Source organism: Terrapene carolina, unplaced genomic scaffold (genome assembly GCF_002925995.2).
Source record: "Terrapene carolina triunguis isolate 2854851 unplaced genomic scaffold, T_m_triunguis-2.0 Scaffold706, whole genome shotgun sequence".
Taxonomy (NCBI): domain Eukaryota; kingdom Metazoa; phylum Chordata; order Testudines; family Emydidae; genus Terrapene; species Terrapene triunguis.
The window spans coordinates 3,201,171-3,223,045 of NW_020665057.1; the positions used below are offsets into that span (position 1 = coordinate 3,201,171).

General features: G+C 41.5%; 1 protein-coding gene across 2 annotated transcripts in view; it reads left to right on the plus strand.

Annotated features, from left to right (window-relative positions):
• Positions 1 to 21,875, plus strand: part of LOC112111231 (glutathione S-transferase C-terminal domain-containing protein-like) — a 93,847-nt gene that overhangs the window by 58,115 nt on the left and 13,857 nt on the right. The window contains exon 6 of one of the 2 annotated variants that reach the window (XM_029913514.1): positions 7,537 to 7,590. The exons of the other annotated variant lie outside the window; for it this stretch is intronic. Coding sequence (XP_029769374.1) covers positions 7,537 to 7,562 — 26 coding nt within the window. The 3' untranslated portion in view covers positions 7,563 to 7,590. Of the gene's footprint in view, positions 1 to 7,536; positions 7,591 to 21,875 lie in introns of those variants that run through there. 2 annotated transcript variants of the gene reach the window in all.

Below are 21,875 nucleotides of genomic sequence, written 5' to 3' on the forward strand. Positions count from 1 at the left end.
CACCTGTTCTTAGAGTGAGGGGCCTTCTCTGTACCTACAAGGGTCAGCTCCCAGACTCTCCCAGCCAAAGGCAACACAAGAACTCCCCTCTCAGCCCATGCAGGCTTCGCTATCCCTCATGCATACTAGTGATAGGCATACTCCACCCGAGTCCTCCAAGTGTCTCCCTGTGGTGTCCAGCTCCTTATCCACTGGACACTCACAAAATTACCAGGCCTGCTGTTCCCAAAGGAACAGTGCACTGCAGTTTTAGTTATATCTTAGAACATAGCTCCATTTAACATATGTTTATGGAGAAAACAAGTGTAAGTTTACTTAACAAAGTCAGAGATTAATTTGATCGCAAAGACAATAACTGGTTACATATAAAACAAAATAATAATTGCATTGCAGTATCTAAACTTAAGTAACGAAATGCCCGCTTGTCTAATAAGGTACTCTTTAACCCAAATGCTTTTCATAGTGTTTTTTCAACCAGGATGGTTGAAACCCTTCTTTCATGAAGTTAAGCTCACTGGCAGATTTTCTCCGCAGATAAAGGATGTCAGGGTGTCTTTCTGCACTCCCAGATATACCAGACAAGGCCCCTGATCTTCACCTGAAAACAGGGTGTCCCTCTTCTCCTGTTAATTTTCTTTTGAAGTTCCCCGCAAGCTGCTAATTATAGGGTTACCATACGTCCGGATTTTCCCGGACATGTCTGGCTTTTTGGTCCTCTAATCCCCATCCGGGGGGAATTGCCAAAAAGCCGAACACGTCCTGGAAAATACTCCCAGCTTTGTTTTGCTGGCATCCCTGCCCCAGTCCCCTGCTTACCTTAGAGCGGCTCCGGCAGGCTGCGAGCTGCAGGCGGATTCCCCCGCGGCGGCGGCGGCTGCTGCTCCCCCCAGACACCTCAGCTCTGTGCAGCTGAAGAGCGGAGCTGCCCGAGCGCTACCGGCTTCACGGTTTGCCGGGCAGCCCCCAGACCTCCAGACCCTGCGCCCCTGGCCGGGTGCTTCCCCTCCCGGGCTCCGACTGCGCTGGGGAAGCGCCCGGCTGGGGGCGCAGGGTCTGGAGGTCTGGGGGCTGCCCGGCAAACCGTGAAGCTGGTAGCGCTCGGGCAGCTGTTTCGCGTGGCTGGGAGGGAGGAGGGGAAATGCGGGGCGCTCAGGGGAGGGGGCGGAGTTGGGACGGAGACTTTGGGGAAGGGGCGGAGTTGGGGCGGGGAAGTGGCGGAGTTGGGGCGGGGCCGGACGCGGGGAAGGGGTGGGGCCAGGGCCCCGTGGAGTGTCCTCATTTTTTAATGTTTAAATATGGTAACCCTACTAATTAGCATTTAAATCAGTATGGTAATAGACTTCTGTTGTAAGACACACAATACACAACGGTCAGCTAGTGAGGGTAAGTGTCTCCCGCCTCCGTTTGGAGAAATGTCTCAAGGCACACTACCTGTGTGTGACTTGCCTTTAACTACGAGGCCTTAAGAACATAATTTCCCTATGTATAGATATCTCCTTACATATTATCCACACACACATTTCACAAAGATTATGATAGCCTGTGTGACACAAACTTTCAGCAGAAACCTTACATGCCACCCTTTGGTGACCTATAATGTAAATTCCAGGCCCTGGGAATTCCTGTAACCCGTATACCCCTATGGCAGTAATACTCAATTAGATCTACCGTGGGCCAATTTGAGAATTTTATGACAAGAGGTGGGTCATTTGCACAGAAGGCTGACCGTCCCCCCCCCAAAAAGTTCAGCTGCCAATAAATAAAGACCTTGATTGCAACATAAGTATTAGTGTTTTGATCTTTTAACAAATTTTATAAAACAACATTATTATTTGTTTGTGGCAATCTCTAATGGGAGAAGTGACATTGATGATCTCTGACAAGCTTTGTGAAGAGTGGTTTGTCGGAGGTCAAGGCAAGGTGCATGCACAGGTGAAGATGCTTATCTGTCAGGCGATTGTGGTGTTGGTTTTTTATAATATTCTTGGTAGAAAAACCCAGATTCGCAGAGGTACTTTGAGCCGAACATTGTTAATAGATAGAAGGCTAGATTCTAAGTATTTTGAAACTGGTCAGCATATTGAGTCCAGAAATCACAAAGTCCCACTTCTCTGAATTTTGCTTGCAAGACATCTGAGCTCTGATGCCTTATAGTTTCTAATTGAAAGGCACCCTCATCAATTGAATCAAGAATGTTCTTTGCTTCAGAAGGGCAAGGTCCATCAGCGGAGACAACAAACTGATCACGAACAAATAAAAGCAAATCCTTTGGAATTTTAAAATTCTCAAATTGCATTTTAAAGTTTTTGGTCAGAGTGTTTAGGAATCTTGCATCGGTTTCATCGAAGTATCATCTGTAGCAACAACACACAGTGTAGGAAAGTGCAACATCTTTCTGATTAAGTCTGTCTGAAAGATTTCAAGATTCCTCTGAAAAGGGCACACTTTTTCAAGCAGATCCCCAAGACTGCTTGCATGACCTTGAAGCTGCAAGTTGAGGGAATTCAAGTGACCAGTAATATCTCACAGAAAGGCTACCTGTGACATAGAGGCGACATCATTCCTAAAAATTCCAGGAACTCGCAAGCCTTGTTGGTCTTGTGGTTTGAAAGAAATTCTATTTCTTTTTGAACTGCACAAAACATCTCTAACATGTGCCCCCTACTTAACCAGTGAGTGTTGTGCTGCAACAGGTCACTGTATTTGGCTGAAATGTCTTGTAAAAGAGTTCTAAAAAGACAATGTTGCAAGCTAGAAGTTGAGCATATATAGTTCACTAATCTCATCACAATACCTCTTGTTTTTTTCAAGTCTCCAGACAATTCACCACACAGGACAGTCTGGTGAATGATGTGGTGAAATGTATTTAATGAAGGGTGTATCGCTGCCATATGTAAAGCAAAGCCCTTCTCTTTCCCTGTCATGGAGGGACCTCTGTCTTTAACAAGCAAGTTTACTTTCTGCAGATCTAAACCATTTTTTTTTTCCAAAAAAGCCTTTTACCCTTTTAAAAATGACCTCTCCTGTGGTGTAGATTTCTAATGGTATTTAGTGCAAAAATTCTTCCTTGAAAATTTCACCATCATAAAATCTAACAAACGGCGATAGTGGGAAGTGTCACTTAAATAGCTTGATTCGTCCCCTGCAAGAGGCATGTATTTGGCATTTTTTAAATCGGAAAGTGGTGTCGACAAACAATCCTCGTAAATTACCTCCAGTATTCGCACTGCCGTGGAAACAGACAGGGGAACTTACTTCACGTGGTTCACAATGTCATCTTTGTTTTTATCTCCGGCATAAAGCTCCTCCAGCATTTCCAGTGTGCACTCCTTTACAAGGAAAGGCTTTTTCTTTTTAGCTAGCCCCAAATTATCCAAAGAGAAGCAGCTGTTGCTTTTTCCTGAACAGTCGCTGATGTTGGGAGAACGACATTTGAAGTGTGATCCGAAGACTACTTCAGATTTTCAATTTTGTCACGTCTTGCAATGCTGCCAGTAGGCTAGGCCACATTGCAGTTACTGTGCTTGATTCAAAATGGTACCTCACATTGACAACCTTATAGATGAATACAGTGGTTTGGCATATTAAACACAAAGGTTTTTCTTTTAAATGGGGTGGCATAAAAAGAAAATCCATTTTTCATTTTGGGTTAAAACTTGTTTTTCACTGTCTACTTTGCAACGTTTACTCACATGCACATTCATTTTTTGCTTCATGTCCATCACTAATGAAAAAATGGGCGGGGTCCACATCTGGGCCCTGGGCAAACTTATATTTTGGCGCCCTTTCTTTGAGTTCCGCCCTAGATGGCAGGGCTTAGGTTGTCAGCCCTGGGTGGTGGGCGTAGGCATAGTTTGACTTCTGTATTTGTAGGGGCAGAGCCGAGTGGGGCTCGGACCAGCCCCGTGCAGCAGGGCCCAGGGAGGGAGCACAACCTCCACCCCCTAATTCAGCTCAGGAGGCCAACCAGCCAGTTTGGATTGAGGGAGGCACAACCAAAAATTATAATTCAAGGTTGGGGGGGGGACTCAGCTAAAAAAAGTTTGAAAACCACTCAGGGTGTAGCAAGGGGGCGGGGCTAGAGGCTGTGTGCAAAGAGGGGGTAGCTCAGGGAGCAGACGGGTATCTAGGGGCTGTGTGGTGGGAGGGTGTAGCTCACGGTGCAGGGATGGGGTAGCTAAGGGTTGTGTGCAGGCAGGGATGTACCTAGGGTGCATGGAGGGATATTCATGGGGTGGGGGTTGAGCAGCAAGGTCAGGCGCTCTATGCATCCAGGTTAGTTTGTCCACGTGGGCTGTGCTGTGAGGCGTGAGGAGCTGCCTTGTTTTTTTTAAGGTGAGCTGGTGGGCCATGCAGGAAGCCACATTTGGCCTGTGGGTCACCTATTGAGTATCACTACCCTGTGCCCTCTGTCAGTTGGCATCAGGAGGTCCTTGGGTCAGTGTTAGTCATGTCCTTAAATGTTTGCAGGACTAGGTTTTAGTTGGTGGACTTGTTAAATATTAAGATAATCTGCTCTAAAATCCTTTGGTATTTCTTAAACAATATTCTTATTATCATTCATTGCAGAACTGAAATTACATCATGAGATTTTAGACTGAGTTGCAATGTGTAGACATGATTAGAACAATTGAAATAAAGTTTTGGTATGATCTTCACTGGGAGGGCTCATCCATCAGAGATAGCGAGGATATATATATCTATATCTATATATATATTTTTTTTTTTTATAAACTACAGCCCAGTCTTTGCTCTGGTTCATAAACTTCTTATCTTCAACATCCTCCTCATAAATATATGATAAATGTTAAACAAATAGTCTGCTATTTATCTCCAGCCTTTGAGTCACTTAATTTATTCAGTGTTTTTGTACACAGTGTATTGTATTTCTAGATTAGTTGCTAAGAATGATATTTTTCACATTTTTGGTGGCTGCCTTTCTTACTGAATGACGACTTTCTTTATTTAATCCCTGATGATGTGGTGATGCTTTTATTAGCTGCTGCTGGCATTTCTGAGGACTCTGAATTATTCAAGCTTTCTCATTATTGGAGTTTCATTTCTTCAGTTCCTGTTGTGCAAGTGACACATTTCCTTTTCTGTAGAAGCACTTTTTCAGGTCTTCTCCCAGGATAATAACTAGTCCTGGTTGTTTGTCAGTAAAGTACATACACCTGGATTTTGCATACAGGAAAAAAAAAGCCCTATATTAGTATAAGGTTAAGTTAGTGAGATTTTAGTCACAACAGTGAGGAAATTCAGAGTTAAGGTTTTCACGGGAACCTGATCTCTCACCTTAAATACATGCATTGCAATTCCACCTGTTAGGGCAACATGACATACTATACAGCAAATATAAAATGGAAAATATAATAAAGAAATATCTTTTTTTCTTTAATTTTAGATATAATTTAATAGATTTGATATTAGATATTTGACATGTATATTGTGGGATTGAGTAATGAAATATCTTAAAACTTTCTTCCTCACCTCCTTTGGATGGTACTGTTATGATTCCAGCATGCCTGGTGCCTTTTGTTGTCCTTCTCTGTCCCCTAGTCAAGTTTATATGTTTCATACTCTAAATTGCATTGTTCCTTGCACGTTTTTAAGGCGCTATGTCCCAAAATGTGACTATTTGAATGAGTACTTATTCGAATTAGTGTACTCATATAGTTATTGTAAGGTCTCTTTTAAGCCAAATATCTAGAGGAAGGCAGTTTTCTGGCTAGCCTAGCTCTGCTTTTGTAATGCAGAGAGAACCTGACTCAGTTGATGCAGAGGATAGCGATCAGGGAAAGATTCATTCCAGGAGTCTAATGGTTGGAGATGCCAAGACCAGGGAAAATGACAAATCTGTTCTGCAAAGAGGCCTTCTGCTAAGTATGGTTGAAATATAATGACAGCCTGGCAGGTGAGATGGAGCCAGAAAACAGTGAGACCAACTCCATTAACATGGTGCTACCTTGGTACAGCCGAAAGGCAGCCTGCAGAGATAGTGCTGTGGCATGGTGTGTAAGCTTGTAGAAAAATGGTGGTGAAACATACCTTTTTGGGTTTTTTTACCCAGAGCAGAAACCCTACTCTTAAGGAGACAGTGCACTGCTAATGGAAAGCTTTGATTGTTCTCAGCGGGGCCCTTCCTGCAATGCTGTAATTTCATAGTGTTGGCTCCATATGCCGTCCAGCTGGAATAGTGTATTAAGAACTACAAAGACGCAGTCCTGTTCATGTCTTACTTCCTCCATAAGGTCCTCATACAAAATCAGCAACTGTCTTCCCTTCTTCAGAACTGCACTTCCATCAAATGCAGCAAAAAGTGAAAAGCTCATAATTAGAAAAGATCTGAACTTCACTGGCAAAGTATGTACAAAGCCAAATGAAGGCACCAGTTGTTAGGCTTGCTCCCTAACCAAGTGTATACACACATGCATACAATACATCCTCTATCACTTCTGATTCATTCACTTACATCCAGTGTATCCCCTTCTCCAGCTTTCCTCTAACTGGCTCACAGGGACCTAATGCCTGCCCACTATGGATTTAGCCTTTGCGTGGGATCAGCTGTTTCTTCCGAGTCAGACAGGAGCATGCCATCGTGGCAGAATGGGCAAATGGTCTGGGAAGTGATTACTGTCTGTAGTGATTATGTAGTTAGGCCTTGCTAGTTTCTACCTTGTACCAGGCTACCTGACCTAGACTTAGATCAGCCATCAAGACATTTTCCAGTAGTAGGTATGAGCATTCTTCTGAAAGTTTGATGATCATGTAACAGCCTTTCCAGCTTACAGGAAACTGATTTTTATCTAAATACCCTGTATAGTTCAAGATTCCTTTAATCACATCTTTGTTAATTGGGATATATTTATCATCTTCTGGATTTTTAAACTGTGGAATAAAATTTTAACATACAGTTTGATTCTTTAGGAATGGGGTGTCCTCTTTTGGGGGCATGAACTCCCTTAAAGCCTTCTGCACATTTTGGCTGTTACCCTGGCCCCATTGAAGTCAATGAGAGTGTTGCCACTTCAGGATCAGGATTTGACCTTAGATATTTTACTTAAGCTCCTTTGTAACTTGCATGAGGTATTCAGATACTGGTGATTAAGACCATATAAGTACCTGAATATTATTGTTGCTGATAAAAATCTGTTATGTTTAATGTCTATCTTTATTTTGTCGCAAAAGATTTGGAATATACTATTTATTATCTGATTAAAAATGTTGAAGTGTTAAGAACATTAATTTCCTTTACATTCTGCTGTTATGTAGTAATGACCTGAGTATTCTGGATGCTGTATAATTTAATTCAAAATGTTGCACTAGCACTGTTCGTTTTAAATGAGTTACTCTGCCCACTTCATGGCTGTTTTCCATTAGTGCTGTGATATTTACTGCTATAAAGAGCCTTCCTGTTTTTCTGACGATTTTTGTTTATATTCATTCATCAGATTTTCAAATCCAGTTTTACTGATGTTTTGGAGTTAACTACTGTATAATTTAACCCAAAATTATTTTGACTTTCCTTTCTTCTAGGCATAATATTCTGTGTCACCCAGTGACACTTTCTGGCTGTGGTCATTTCATGAGGACTTACAGGCTGGTATTGCGACATTTAATTACCAGCACAAAAAGTCCTTAAATCAAGATTTTTTTCTTTGACTCTTTGCAGTTTTTTCCTGGCTTGTTTAAACTTTATTTTTTCCATATGATGTGGTAGACTCAAGAATATTCATGTAATCCTTTCATTTATCAGTGCAACAGCTATCCGAGGGGTAGTCATTCTCTGTATTTCTGCTATAGTGCCTGAAGCAGTCCTTTTTTTAGAAAAGGCATCAAGACATCAGGCTTCCTGATCCCTGTTGCTATAGTGTCCAACTGTGCACAATATATTCTTATATAGAAGTGAGAGAAAAATATGAATTGCTCCAAGCTGAATGACAAATTAAGGGTGGGTTTTTTGTTTTTTTTTAAAGTTTCCATGAGCCAGGGAGAATGTAACTTTTGTAGTTTATATATCTTCACAAGCCACTAGAGGGCAGCAAGATCTATTTGGATGACAAGCTGTTAGTACATAGATAAATGGAAAACAACATCCGTCCAGACGAAGAACTCCCCAAAGGACATGCCACATTTTAATGGGTCTAGCACAGTGGCTCAAACTTTTTTACTGGTGACCCCTTTCACATAGCAAGCCTCTGAGTGCGACCCCCCCTTATAAATTAAAAACACTTTTCAAAATATTTAACACCATTATAAATGCTGGAGGCAAAGCGGATTTTCGGGTGGAGGTTGACAGCTCGCGACCCCCCATGTAATAACCTCGCGACCCCCTGAGGGGTCCTGACCCCCAGTTTGAGAATTTCAGGGCCTAATCCTGCTGTCATTGAGGTCAATGGTGTAACTCTAGTTTACTTCACTGAGAGCATGATCAGGCTCTCATATACGTAGAGCCCTGTAAATCTGCGGATATCCACTTTATATCCGCGGACCCTGTTTGTGGATCACAGATGGATGCAGATCCAAATTCTATATCTACAGCCCTGCAGATCTGCGGATATCCACTTTATATCCATAGACCATGTTTGTGGATCGGATGCGGATACAAATTTTGTATCTGCGCAGGGCTCTACATATAGTGCTGGAGTTTGAGAATTTTGATCATAGTTCAGAGAACTTGTAATTTGTGTGACTTGGGTATGCTATGATAATCTTTTACCTACCATATTAACATGTTTCACTATCTATCATCTGTTCAACAGGATTACACCATGTCAGGCTATCAAATAATTATTGATGTGAATTTATTCTTAACCTGAGAAAAAATGTGGATTTTTCTATTGTTTGTTTTAGTGAACTATAAAAAATTTTTATAGCAAAAACATGAAACACTACAATTGATTGATAAGTGCAGTATGTATATAACATTGGGATAGTTTTATGAATAAATATTAGCTTAATAAGTAGCTGATAGTACTTTTTCTGAGGGTTTTCAGGTTCCCCAATTCAGAATAAAAGAATAAAAGAAACTGGATAATCCAAAGCAATTTTTGAACTGTCAGAACATTTTTATTTAACAGTGAACCCTTTTTTTTGCTGGGGTCTTTGTTGGATTATTGAAGTTCTATTTGACTCCTTCTTTACTTTATTTAGTACTTTAAACACCTGAAAAAGGAAGTTATTTGTAAAGCTATTGTTTACTTTTATCACATGTAGTTGTCCTGACTCTTTACTAGAGACATATATAATCACAGTAATTAAAAAGATTTATATTCTTTAAAGATTAGCCTGTTTCTCTGAGAGAGGTGGGAAGATTTGCTTCAAAAGACTTCATATTGCAACTCTGTATTTGGAAAGTATTCCTAGCTGGCATGAGTTTATATCTGTTGAAAAGTCCTAGTTACCATTAAGTTTTGTGCAATATCAATAGATTTGTGTGGACTGTTTATTAAGATTTGGTCAGGAGTTTATGAATCATATATTGCATTTTACTGAAGTAAAACAAATCTCATAGTACAAGGCCTTTTGTATATAAAATATACTTCATAATTTGATGCTTATGCTAGAAGTGTAGGTGTAATAGATGCTGTAAATGCAAGCATTGTACAAATGGCTGCACATACATTTTTTTTATTTACCTTGGTCTTTGTTAAAAATTCAGAGACAGATTTTGTTCCAAACTCTGAATCATTTATGATAAAGTCTGAGATCAGGAAGAGCTCTTCTGCTTGTTAAAGTTACTTATTATTTCCATCTGCAGTTGCAGTATTTTTAGATTTCCACATTAAGAAGCACGAATGCATTGCTTGAACTGGATACAATCCCATATTAGACAGGTCAGGAGTTTTGTCTTGGCTGTTCCTGAAAGTGAGGTTTTAAACTGTGTGTGTATGTAGAATTCTAATCAGTAGTTTTGGAGAAGGCAATGTTGCTGTAAGAACATATCAAATTTATATAAGTATTTTATTATGAGCAATTCATAATATGTTCCAAATAGTCTTTGTTACTCAAAAGCTTTTAATTATGCTAAGTAAAGGCCAGACTACTGTGTGTTCAGTATTTTTTAGTGAAGGTGGTATTAATTATTTCCTACTTAGAACACTCTTGACCAGATGCTCTGGAATAGCTTCTGAAAAGTAAATTTTTGGCTCATGTCAAATTTCTGGCATCTTCCCATAGCACTATCAGAAGGAGTTCACATCCTTTTTTGATCTTTAAAGTATTCAACAGCAAAGACAAACAAATAGGAAATTGAGCTAGTCCCATATGTGAACACCTTGAATCATGGAGAAATAGGAAAATAGTAACAGTATTAAAAACAGTTATAATCTAAAGCAGAAGGACATGGGTTTTTTTTTTAATCCCATTGATGCAGGAGGAGATGACATGAAGCCTGTACTTCAGCTTATGCTAGCAATTTGCTTTAAGCCTTTAATACATCTAGGACTGGAAAGTTGGGCTCTGCACTGGTGTTTGAAGTCACTTGGTCAACATTAATTCACTAACCCCACGAACACCAAAGGTAGAAAGTCATTTAGATGTTTTAGAAAATCCTGCCCCTAAACTCTTTCTTGTGTTTTTGGACCTTATGGGACATTGATTATTTTATTTATATATTTATTTATTTTGACTCTGATACCTCTTGGCCATACAAACTTAGATCTTTTGAGCTTTTTGGTCTGTTCTGACAGTCTCCATGAAGAATGCTGAAAGAGGCCCAGGTTTATTCTGGAGCAAGGGGAATATGATGAATTGGACAAAACTCTAATCTCGCTTCTCAACTGCTTTCCATGCTCTTGCAAGCCTTCTTTTCCAAACAAGTATAGGTTGAAAAAAACTCAAGCTTCCCAGCAGGATACTACACTCGTTGCTAATATAGACCTTGATTGTAATCTTTTGGTCTATATAACAGAAGCCTGGCTCAGGTTGTGTAAATGGATCTGAAATACATAATTAGCTTTCCAGACTCCGCTTGAGAAGTTTGGCTTCACCCTACCTCTAACTGTACGCTAATCAACATAAGGTACTGGGTGCAATCCTGACCCCCCAGTGAAATCAGTGGGTCATTTTGGGATGGACTTCAGGGGGGCAAGTTGTCACCCAGTGTCCAAAACAGATCCATATTCCGCAACCCAGCTCCTAGTGGGAGTGGGGATCTGGTTATCTGAAGCTAGTCAAGACTTTTAAGGGAGGAACACTGTGCTATTACCGAAGAAGTGATGGTCCTCATAGAGCAGCTTGGAGGATCTTGTTGTGCAATGGGGAAGAAGGGGAACTTTATAAATAAAATAATTACTTATACAGACAGTATTTCCCAAGTATTGTCGTGTGCATGTTGTTTTTTGATTTTGATAGAAATGGTCATTCTGATACTCCAAAATATTTCGGTCGTAGTATGTACTGAGACTACCCTAGAATTATGTTCCTAAGTAAGAGTACTTCAAAGGTCCTGTTGGAATATGACTCTAAGAATATGCAGTTACTGCTTAGGGTGGTAGGTAAAAACAGTTGTCTACATATGGGACTTTGCGAGGTCAAATGCAACTTCACTGTGTTTAAAACTAAGCAGATGTTTTCTATTCAGGCACTTCAACTTCTGTTATGGTTCCTTGTCAAGAAAGTTATGAAGAAAAAATCTTTACTACGCAAATTAGAAAATCATAGGACAAATTACTTTAATATCAATGGTAAATCTCTCCATAACAGGTTGAATATTTGTAATAGCAGCTTTATATATAATATTGGTCAGAAATATGTGCTTTCATTCTTTTAAATGTGAATATATAGATATAGATGTGTGTAGAGAGAGAGATAAATTAGTAAAAGGTTAAGGTAGTCATGACAAGATACTGGTTTCTTTAGCAATAACTTGGAAAAAGTCCAATAATTCCCTAGATATATTTATGACTGAATTGTATCTAGAACATATCTGAATGTAGACAAAGACCATCCAGGAAAAGTTTAAAGTCTGCGGCAACAGATGATGACATGGGTTTGATATGTAGCAGAGTTTCATGGCTCATTACCTGGCAGATAACAAAAACAAAGATTTTACTGTAAATCTGTCAATCCTTGTTGGCAAGAGATTCTTTTAAATAGGAAATGACAGCACTGGAGAATGAATGCTTTTGGTTTTTCTGTCATTAATTGATCCACAGTATTTATCAAACTGTGCAAGTATAAGGGAATAACTTTTTTCAGTAGGCAGGGTTTCTCTTTGTGAAGACTGAATATTACTGAGAATACTTGTTTGATCAAAAAAGATGTGGCAGAAAGAAATCTGGAGGAGGTTTTTTCCTTATTTACATGAGAACAAAATTTGGGATTTGGAAATGTTAATGCGCCCTATTTTGCAGTCTTAACAAATATTAAGAACTCCAGAGATTTGATTATATGGACTACTAGTCTTTGAATGTTTTATTTTCTTATGGAATAGGTCAATGTTTATAAAGACAAAATATGCTAAGAAAAGAAACGTATATACTATATAACTTATATACTAAGAAAAGAAACTAGGCCCAAAGCAACAAACTCCAAAAATACATAGTTATCTATGAGAGAGAAAAACCAAGGACAATTTCAAACCAAAATATATGTTTCCCCCCTTTAAAATTTGTAATTGAGAATCTACAAAATTCTGCCTGTTAAAGAATAACCTTTGCAAGTTAAAGTTATGAAGTCTAGTAACCTGCAAAAATCTCCGATATCATCTTAAAAGTATTTTCAAACATTTGTACTCATATTTTCAATAAACTATAATGTATTGTATAAAAGACATGTACAAGCAAATGAATCACAAGGTTTGTCTCATCTTTTCTGCTTCTAGTGTCAAAGAAGCACCAGAAGTGAGTGGGTCCCAGATATGGGGAGGAGAAACTGTTGTTCTGTGACAGTGTGCCCAGGGCCGGCTCTAGGCACCAGCCTGGCAAGCAGGTGCTTGGGGCGGCCACTCCGGAGAGGGGCGGCACGTCCAGCTATTCGGCGGCAATTCGGCGGACGGTCCCTCACTCCCGCTCGGAGCGAAGGACCTGCCGCCGAGTGGGCGCCGCGGAGGGTGGGCGCGGCTTTTTTTTTTTTTTGGCTGCTTGGGGCGGCCAAAACCCTGGAGTGTGCCACCTGCTCCTTGAAAGCCGGTGGGCATTGTACAGAGTACTGTATATACTCGTTTATAAGCTGAATTTTTGTAGTAAAAAAAGGAAGGACCAGAGAAGGGGGTCGGCTTATGAACATGCTGCGCCTGCGCCGCCCAGTCTGGCCTGCCGGAGCAGGCTGCAGCCGCGCTGCCCAGCCTGCTGGAGCAGCTCCAGCCAGGCCAGAGACATCCTCCCCAGATAAGGTGGGAAGGGATGGGATGGGGAGAGTGTGGGGGTCCCGGGCTAGGGGTGAGGTCATGTGGGGGGTGGTCACAGGGGTTACCCCCCTGACCCCCAGCTTTCACTCCCCCCCAAAAAATTTTCCCCACCAGTTGCTGTCCCAGCCCATCAGGGTAAGCAGCTGGCGTGCCAGGACACTTTGTTTATTTAGGTTTACCTCCGTGCCTGCGGATGCTTGAGGTAAACAAACCATCTCGGCCCACCATCCTGATGGCCTGGGAGCCAAAGTTTGCTGACCTCTGAATTATAGGGTCGGCTGATGAACGGGTCATAACATTTTTCCATTTTTACTTATCCATCTTGTGGGGAGGGGAGTCGGTTTATAAACGAACTGGCTTATGATCGAGTATATACGGTAAGCTTGTTTTGACCCTGTAACCATTCTCTTGGTTAACCAACTTTGCTGAGCGAAGTCCACATTGTCCAAATGGTATTGATTGGAAAGTGGCAAGTAGGGCCTATGTGGATGCAGAGTTCCTGCAGGAGTTCTGCTGCCATGGGGAATTGAAAATCCACGTAGTGGCCCTTGGTTTTGGCATGTGTCTCTGGATAGTCACAGGTTTGGAGTCTGAATGCTCCATCAAACCATTCAATGGAAAGGTACCATTATACTTGTCACCTCTACCAATAGGACAATTTGGAGGAACTTCTGAGGGGAAAACAATGAGAGTTCTGCCCCATGAGAATTTTTCCTACAGAGGGAACAAGCTAGCTGTTGAATTACAGAACTTTCGTTTTCCCAAATCAGTATAAGGCGCTTACAATTTCTCCTCACTTTTCAAGGGTCATCACTAAGCCCTCTCCCCTTCGATTGCTTTGTTCAAGTTTTATAAATAGCTGTATTTAACACCTCCATTTAATTTGATGTGCATGATCATTAATTCATTTTATTCAACACAAGTAGCTCTATACACTTCTTTAATAATTACTTAGCGCAACCTGTGTAACCTTACCTCTAACTAAGTAGTTTCTTTGCAGAAGATAATTCAGACCATCACCAAAATATTTCGTTGTTGCATTTTAATTTGAGGAATTGGACCAGATTTTGATCTCAATTGCACTGGTTGGAATCTACAGTGATTCCAATCAACTCTCTGGAAGTACTCCTTATTTACACCGTGGTTATTTAAGTTAGAATCTGGCCCATTAGGTCTAGTGATTTGAGCTGACCTGAAGGTGGTGCTCTAATGTAATTTTATAATTTAAAAAAAATACAAAATAAACCGATAGGTACTCTATATCCAAAGTTCATCTGAAGTAATGTACTCTGGATTCATTGTTTATAGGTTATTCTATGCCCTCACAAATCTCTTGGACAAAGAACATTATTACATTTGTACGAGGATGAACTGGAGACTGCAGCAGAAAATGAATGAAATCATGTCCCCACCTAAGTTAGGCCTGGTCCACACTAACCCCCCACTTCGGACTAAGGTACGCAAATTCAGCTATGTTAATAACGTAGCTGAATTCGAAGTACCTTAGTCTGAACTTACCGCGGGTCCAGACGCGCCAAGCAGGCTCCCCCGTCGATGCCGCGTACTCCTCTCGCCGAGCTGGAGTACCGGCGTCGACGGCGAGCACTTCCGGGATCGATTTATCGCGTCTAGACAAGACGCGATAAATCGATCCCAGAAGATCGATTGCCTGCCGCCGAACCAGGAAGTAAGTGTAGACGTACCCAAAGTGGCAAAATTCCCATTGACTTCAGTGGAACTAGGATTTCAAATAGTATTTCTATTTTCTTGTCCAGGAGAAGTAACTTTAAGTAAACTTGACAAACCAACTCATTCTTTCAGCCAAATGTAATATAAAACATCATACTTAATGGTGTTTTTTAAATCAACATGGAATGAGATCCGGAGCATTTTGAGGTTAAATCTTGAAATTGATGGTTCACATTGTTTTGATTTTTATTCATGAAGATGTAGTCAAATTGTAGCATTAGAACAGAAATGATCATTTCTTTACAATACCAGGAAGAAAACTCTCTATCAGTACACATCTAAGACTGTATCGATATTTTTTTTTGGTCTTTTTCAGAGGAAGGGTGCAGTACCCTTTGTGTTCCTCCAGGTAGTCACAGAACAGGGCTCAGCAGTTTTCTTTCTCTGAGTACATTCTCAAGTCATCATTAAATCTTTCATTGGAAGTTCTTAAAATACATATCTTATGCTTATAACTGTACGGAGTGCCGATACAAAGTGATTTACCAAGCTTCAAAAAGAATTTTAACGTTCTAAGTTTAAACAAAAAGATGTAGAAGCAACAATGTTAAAAAGCAAAAAAGTGTTGATTATATTAATGCACCTATTTATGTTCCACAGAACTGATAATAGGATCCGTAGATTTCTCTGCTGTATCATCATGTGTGAATTATAGCTTTGTTGAGTTCATAATAAGCCTTGCCTTTATTGTTGCCTTTATATACCTGGTACATCACTTTGAAGCATCAGTGTTTCAAAGATACACTGCTGTGCTTCTCTGTGGTCTCTTCCTTGCACCTATGGAGTCTTCAGAGCAACATTCTGTAGATTCACTTGTAGGTCCATAAGCCATTTCAAGGCCTCCTCTTTGACATTGTGGATATCATCCATTTCACCTTTGAAACCATATTTGGAGCACTGCATTATGATGTGTTTGATGGTTTGGATGTTCTCACCACAGTTGCACAAAAGGGAGTCTTTAATTTTCCACTTGTGTATCAAGTAGCCGCATCTTCTATGGTTTGTTCAGATGCAGTTCAGTGTGGTCCAAAGTCTGCATGGCAGGTGGAAGCCAGGAGGATGGTTTGTTGGGTCAGTGATAATGTGCTTGTTGGAACAGTGGATGAGATCCAGACACTTGGCCATTCCCTGGCTGGATCCGGAGTTGAGAGATGATTACATGTGGTCCATAATGGTTTTTGTGATTTCAGGCATTGTTGGGGTATGTTGTCCATAACCCGCCAGATGGGAAGTTCCAAGTAGTCTTCAGAGCATTTAACTTCTCGTGCTCTGGCTATATCTCGACAGATAGCTGGAGGGTTTGATGTTTGCTAATACAGAAAGGCACTGTAGAGGCATTGATTTGTAAAGTGCTCATGATGATTCACACTGTCTGATTTGGCTGCCTATCCACAAGTTGGGCATGACAGCTTCGTGCACAGTACTCTGCAACTGAGTACACCAGGGTCAAGGCCAATGTTTGTAGTGCTTGGGCAGTTGATCCCAGCCTGTTCCCATTAACTTTTGGATAACATTGATGTGAATCTTTGTTTTGGAGGCTACTTTCTTTAGGTGGCCATGAAAGGTGAGTGTGTGGTCAAGAATGACACCAAGATATGTTGGCTTTGGGTCATAACACTCAGTTTCACCACAGAACTCAACAATCAGAGTGTTGTGTGAGATTCTGTTGTCAAGGGGGAAAGTAAAGACTACTGATTTGCTCTTATGCAGTAGAACACAGCAGCAAAAATAGGGATAAAGGGACTTTATTAAGAATTACTGCCTTATTCATGGGTATTCTGGGCATAATCTTGCTGTCTCTTCAGTCCTTGGATACTTGCTTATTCCCAGGTTTATAATCCTTTCAAACTTTAAAACAAGTGTACTGGTCTAGAGAGTTCTAAGGTAAGGGATTTATCATTATTACTTGTATTACAGTGTAAATGGGATCTACATGTTTTAATTCACCTTCTATCTATCTTAAATACTTTATGTGGCCCCTGTCACCATAGTATCTGAATGTCTCATAATCTTTAATGTATTCATCCTCAAAATGCCCCTGAGAGATAGTGAAGTGCTATTATCCCCATTTTTCAGATGGAGAATTGAGGCATAGAGAGGCTAAATGTCTTGCCCAAGGTCACGCAATCTGTGGCTATCAGGGAATTGAAGCTGGGTCTCCCATATTCTAGCTGGTGTGTTAGAACATGGGAGACCCTAACCCCTGAGCAATCCTTCCTTTCCTTGAATGAGACTAAACTTTATATCAGGTCACATTTATATTAATCAAGGTTCACTAACTATATTGTAATCTTGTTGGAGGCCTATTGTTTTTCTGATTAGTGTACAGATTTCCTGAGGTAGCTGGTTTCTGTAGGCCTGGTCTACACTATGAGTTTAGGTTGAATTTAGCAGCATTAAATCGAATTAACCCTGCACCCATCCACACAACGAAGCCATTTACTTCAAAATAAAGGGCTCTTAAAATCGATTTCTGTACTCCTCCCTGACGAGGGGAGTAGCGCCGAAATCGACATTGCCATTTCGAATTAGGGTTAGTGTGGCCGCAATTTGACGGTATTGGCCTCCGGGAGCTATCCCACAGTGCACCATTGTGACCGCTCTGGACAGCAATCTGAACTCGGATGCACTGGCCAGGTAGACAGGAAAAGCCCCACGAACTTTTGAATTTCATTTCCTGTTTGCCCAGCGTGGAGAGCACAGGTGATCACACAGAGCTCATCAGCACAGGTAACCATGCAGTCCGAGAATCGAAAAAGAGCACTAGCATGGACCGTACAGGAGGTATTGGATTTGATCGCTATATGGGGAGAGGATTCCGTGCTAGCAGAACTACGTTCCAAAAGACGAAATGCCAAAACATTTGAAAAAATCTCCAAGGGCATGATGGAGAGAGGCCACAATAGGGACTAATATCAGTGCCGTGTGAAAGTTAAGGAGCTCAGACAAGCCTATCAAAAAACAAAGGAGGCAAACGGTCGCTCCGGGTCAGAGCCGCAGACATGCCGCTTCTATGCTGAGCTGCATGCAATTCTAGGGGGTCCGCCACCACTACCCCACCTCTGACCGTGGATTCCGAGGAGGGGCTAATCTCAGCCATGCCTGAGGATTCTGCGGACGGGGAAGATGAGGAGGAGGAGGACGAGCTTGTGGAGAGCACACAGAACTCCATTCTCCCCAACAGCCAGGATCTTTTTCTCAGCCTGACTGAAGTACCCTCCCAACCCTCCCAAGGCGTTATCCCAGACAATGAGACCATGGAAGGGACCTCTGGTGAGTGTACCTTTGTAAATATAAAACATGGTTTAAAAGCAAACGTTTTTTAATGATTAATTTGCCCTGAGGACTTGGGATGCATTCGTGGCCAGTACAGCTATTGGAAAAGTCTGTTAACGTGTCTGGGGATGGAGCGGAAATCCTCCAGGGACATCTCCATGAAGCTCTCTGGGAGGTACTCCAAAAGCCTTTGCAGAAGGTTTCTGGGCAGTGCAGCCTTATTCCATCCTCCATGATAGGACACTTGACCACGCCATGCTAGTAGCAAGTAATCTGGTGGTATTGCATGACAAAGCCTGGCAGTGTATGGTCCCGGTGTTTGCTGGCATTCAAGCAACATCCGTTCTTTATCTCACTGTGTTATCCTCAGGAGAGTGATATCGGTCATGGTAACCTAGTTGAAATACGGGAATTTAATTAAGTGGACAGAGGTGGCTGTTCCTACTGGGCTGTTTGCCTGTGGCTGAAAAGAAATCCTTCCCTGCAGTTAGCCAAGCGGGGGGGGAGGGGGGGAGGAGGGGAGAGATCATTGGCCCTGAGCTTTTTGCATTTGGCTATCAGGGATCTTCCCTGGGAGGGGTAAAGCGATCATCCCAGAGAATTGGATGGGGGGGGGGAGTTAGTTTGGTTTCTGCAGGGATCTTCCCTGATACCAGCAGCCACACGGTGGGGGAGAGGGATGTTGATGTTGGTGAAACGTCCCTTGTGATCCACCAGTGCTTGCAGCACCATTGAAAAGTACCCCTTGCGGTTTATGTACTGGCTACCCTGGTGCTCCTGTGCCAAGATAGGGATATGGGTTCCATCTATCGCCCCACCACATTTAGGGAATCCCATTGCAGCAAAGCCATCCACTATGACCTGCACATTTCCCAGAGTCACTACCTTTGGTAGCAGCAGCTCAGTGATTGCTTTGGCTACTTGGATCACAGCAGCCCCCACAGTAGATTTACCCACTCCAAATTGATTCCCGACTGACCGGTAGCTGTCTGGCATTGCAAGCTTCCACAGGGCTATCGCCACTAGCTTCTCAACTGTGAGGGCTGCTCTCATCTTTTTATTCTGGCGCTTCCGGGCAGGGGAAAGCAAGTCACAAAGTTCCATGAAAGTGCCCTTATGCATGCGAAAGTTTCGCAGCCACTGGGAATCCTCCCACACCTGCAACACTATGCGGTCCCACCAGTCTGTGCTTGTTTCCCGGGCCCAGAATTGGCATTCCACGGCTATAATCTGCCCCATTAACAGTATGATCTCCAAAGCGCTGGGGCCCACGGTTTGATAGAATTCTGTGTCCATATCCTCATCACTCTCGTTGCCGCGCTGCCGTAGCCGACGACTCCTCGCCTGGTTTTGCAGGTTCTGGTTCAGCATAAACTGCATGATAACGCGCGAGGTGTTTACAATGTTCATGACTGCTGTCTGGAGCTGAGCAGGCTCCATGCTTGCCGTGGTATGGCGTCTGCACTGTTCACCCAGGAAAAAAGGCGTGAAACGGTTGTCTGCTGTTGCTTTCCCGGAGGGAGGGGGAGGATGTACCCAGAACCATCCGCGACAATGTTTTTGGCCCCATCAGGCATTGGGATCTCAACCCAGAATTCCAATGGGCGGAGGAGACAGCGGGAACTATGGGATAGCTACCCACAGTGCAACGCTCCGGAAGTCGACGCTAGCCTCGGTACATGGACGCATACTGCCGAATTAATGTGCTTAGTGTAGCCGCATAACTCAACTTTATACAATCGGTTGCCAAAAATCGAATTCTGTAAATTCGGAGTAATCCCGTAGTGTAGACATCCCGAAGTTTAAAGAGAATCTTGAGAATCTCCCTATTTTTTATTTTTCTAACCTTTAAAGTTTAGAGGGAAAAAATTTGAAAACATTAATTTAGTATTATCACGGTTGTGTTGTCTCCCTGAGTCTGCAGACTGCCTGAAACAATAGCTCTGAGAGATGTGAACTGTCCTATTCATTTCATTGACTGGTTTAATCTGAAACCTAAAGATGACCATTTAAATCCTAATGTTATTAATCAATCTGCCTCAGATTACCTCAGAGTACAGTACCAGAGAATCCAGGAATCCTGACAAAATATAGGCCCTGCTTGCCAAGTAGTACATAGGATCTTGGTTACATTTTAGACAACCTTCATGACAGGTTGCTATTCCCCAGGCCTATTTTGCTAAAATCTAGCAATTTGTTCCTGATCAACATGGTGCTGTGTTGTCTAGTAGAAACAAAATAGAAATTCTATCTAGGAAATCCTGCTGGATACGACAACATCTGTGACATGTTTAAAGTCAGTTGGCTTGGATGTGCGTGATGAAACAGTAGTGTCTTCTTTCCAGTAAGAAACAATGCTTTTGTTAGGGACTATATGGGAATTGAATCAAACTTCTTGTAGAATGTTGGTTTTTTTTTTTTTTTAATTTTGTCTGAACAATCACTGAGTTAATTCAGCTTTTGCAGGTTTTATGGTTTTTTGGCTTTGACATTCTTTTCACTCTCATTTTTTTTATTTTCAAAGAAGTTGAAATTTCTGTCTGAGGTGGCGTGAAAGGTGTAGCAATTTTGGAGGGACCCCTTTCTATAGTACAAACATAAAGGCCTTTTAGAACCAAGTATCTTGATAAAGGTTTAATTGAAATTGTTGTCTTTTGAATTGCTTCTGAATTGATTCTTGTAGTCTGTTTGGCCTCTTCTTTGAGCCAGAAAATAGCTGTACTGCTTCTGTGTGTATCTGAGTGTGTTTGTGTGTGCGTGGGAGAGAATCCTGGAAGTGTTATCTATCTTTGGAGATTTCCAGTAGCAAACTGGAAGTAGCAGAAACAGTGAAATTTTGAATAAAGTTGCCATAGCAGCTTGGGTGCAAAAGATCATAAAATGATAGAGTTCAGGATTATAAGGATGATAGGAGGGAAAACAGCAGAATAAAGACAATATATTTCAAGAAGGCAGACTTTAACAAACTCAGAGAATTTGTAGGTAAGATCCCTTGGAAAGCAAGTCTAGAGAGGGGGAGGGGGAGTTCAGGAGGGTTAGCAGTTTTTTAAAGAGACATTATTAAGGGCACAAAAGCAGACTATCCCAACGTGTAGGAAAGATAATATTCAGTGACTTGAAACTCAAAAATAACCCATACAATTTTTATGTATATATAAAAATGCCAAGGCTCAAAATGAGATTAAACTAGCTAGGGACATAAAGGGTCACAAGAAAACATTTTACAAATATATTTGAAACTAGAGGAAGATCAAAGAGGAAGATCAATGAGGAGAGAGACACAATAACAGAAAATGCAGCAATGGCCAAAGTGTTAAATGCCTTTTTTCCCCATTTTTCACCAAAAAAGTTAGCAGTGATTGGATGACTAACATGAATATCAAGGTAAATGTGGCAGGAAGTGAGGAAGAGAACTAGTTAAGAATTACTTAGATAAATTAGATGTCTTCAAATTGGCAGGGCCTGATGAAGTACATCCCAGAATACTTAAGGAATTGGC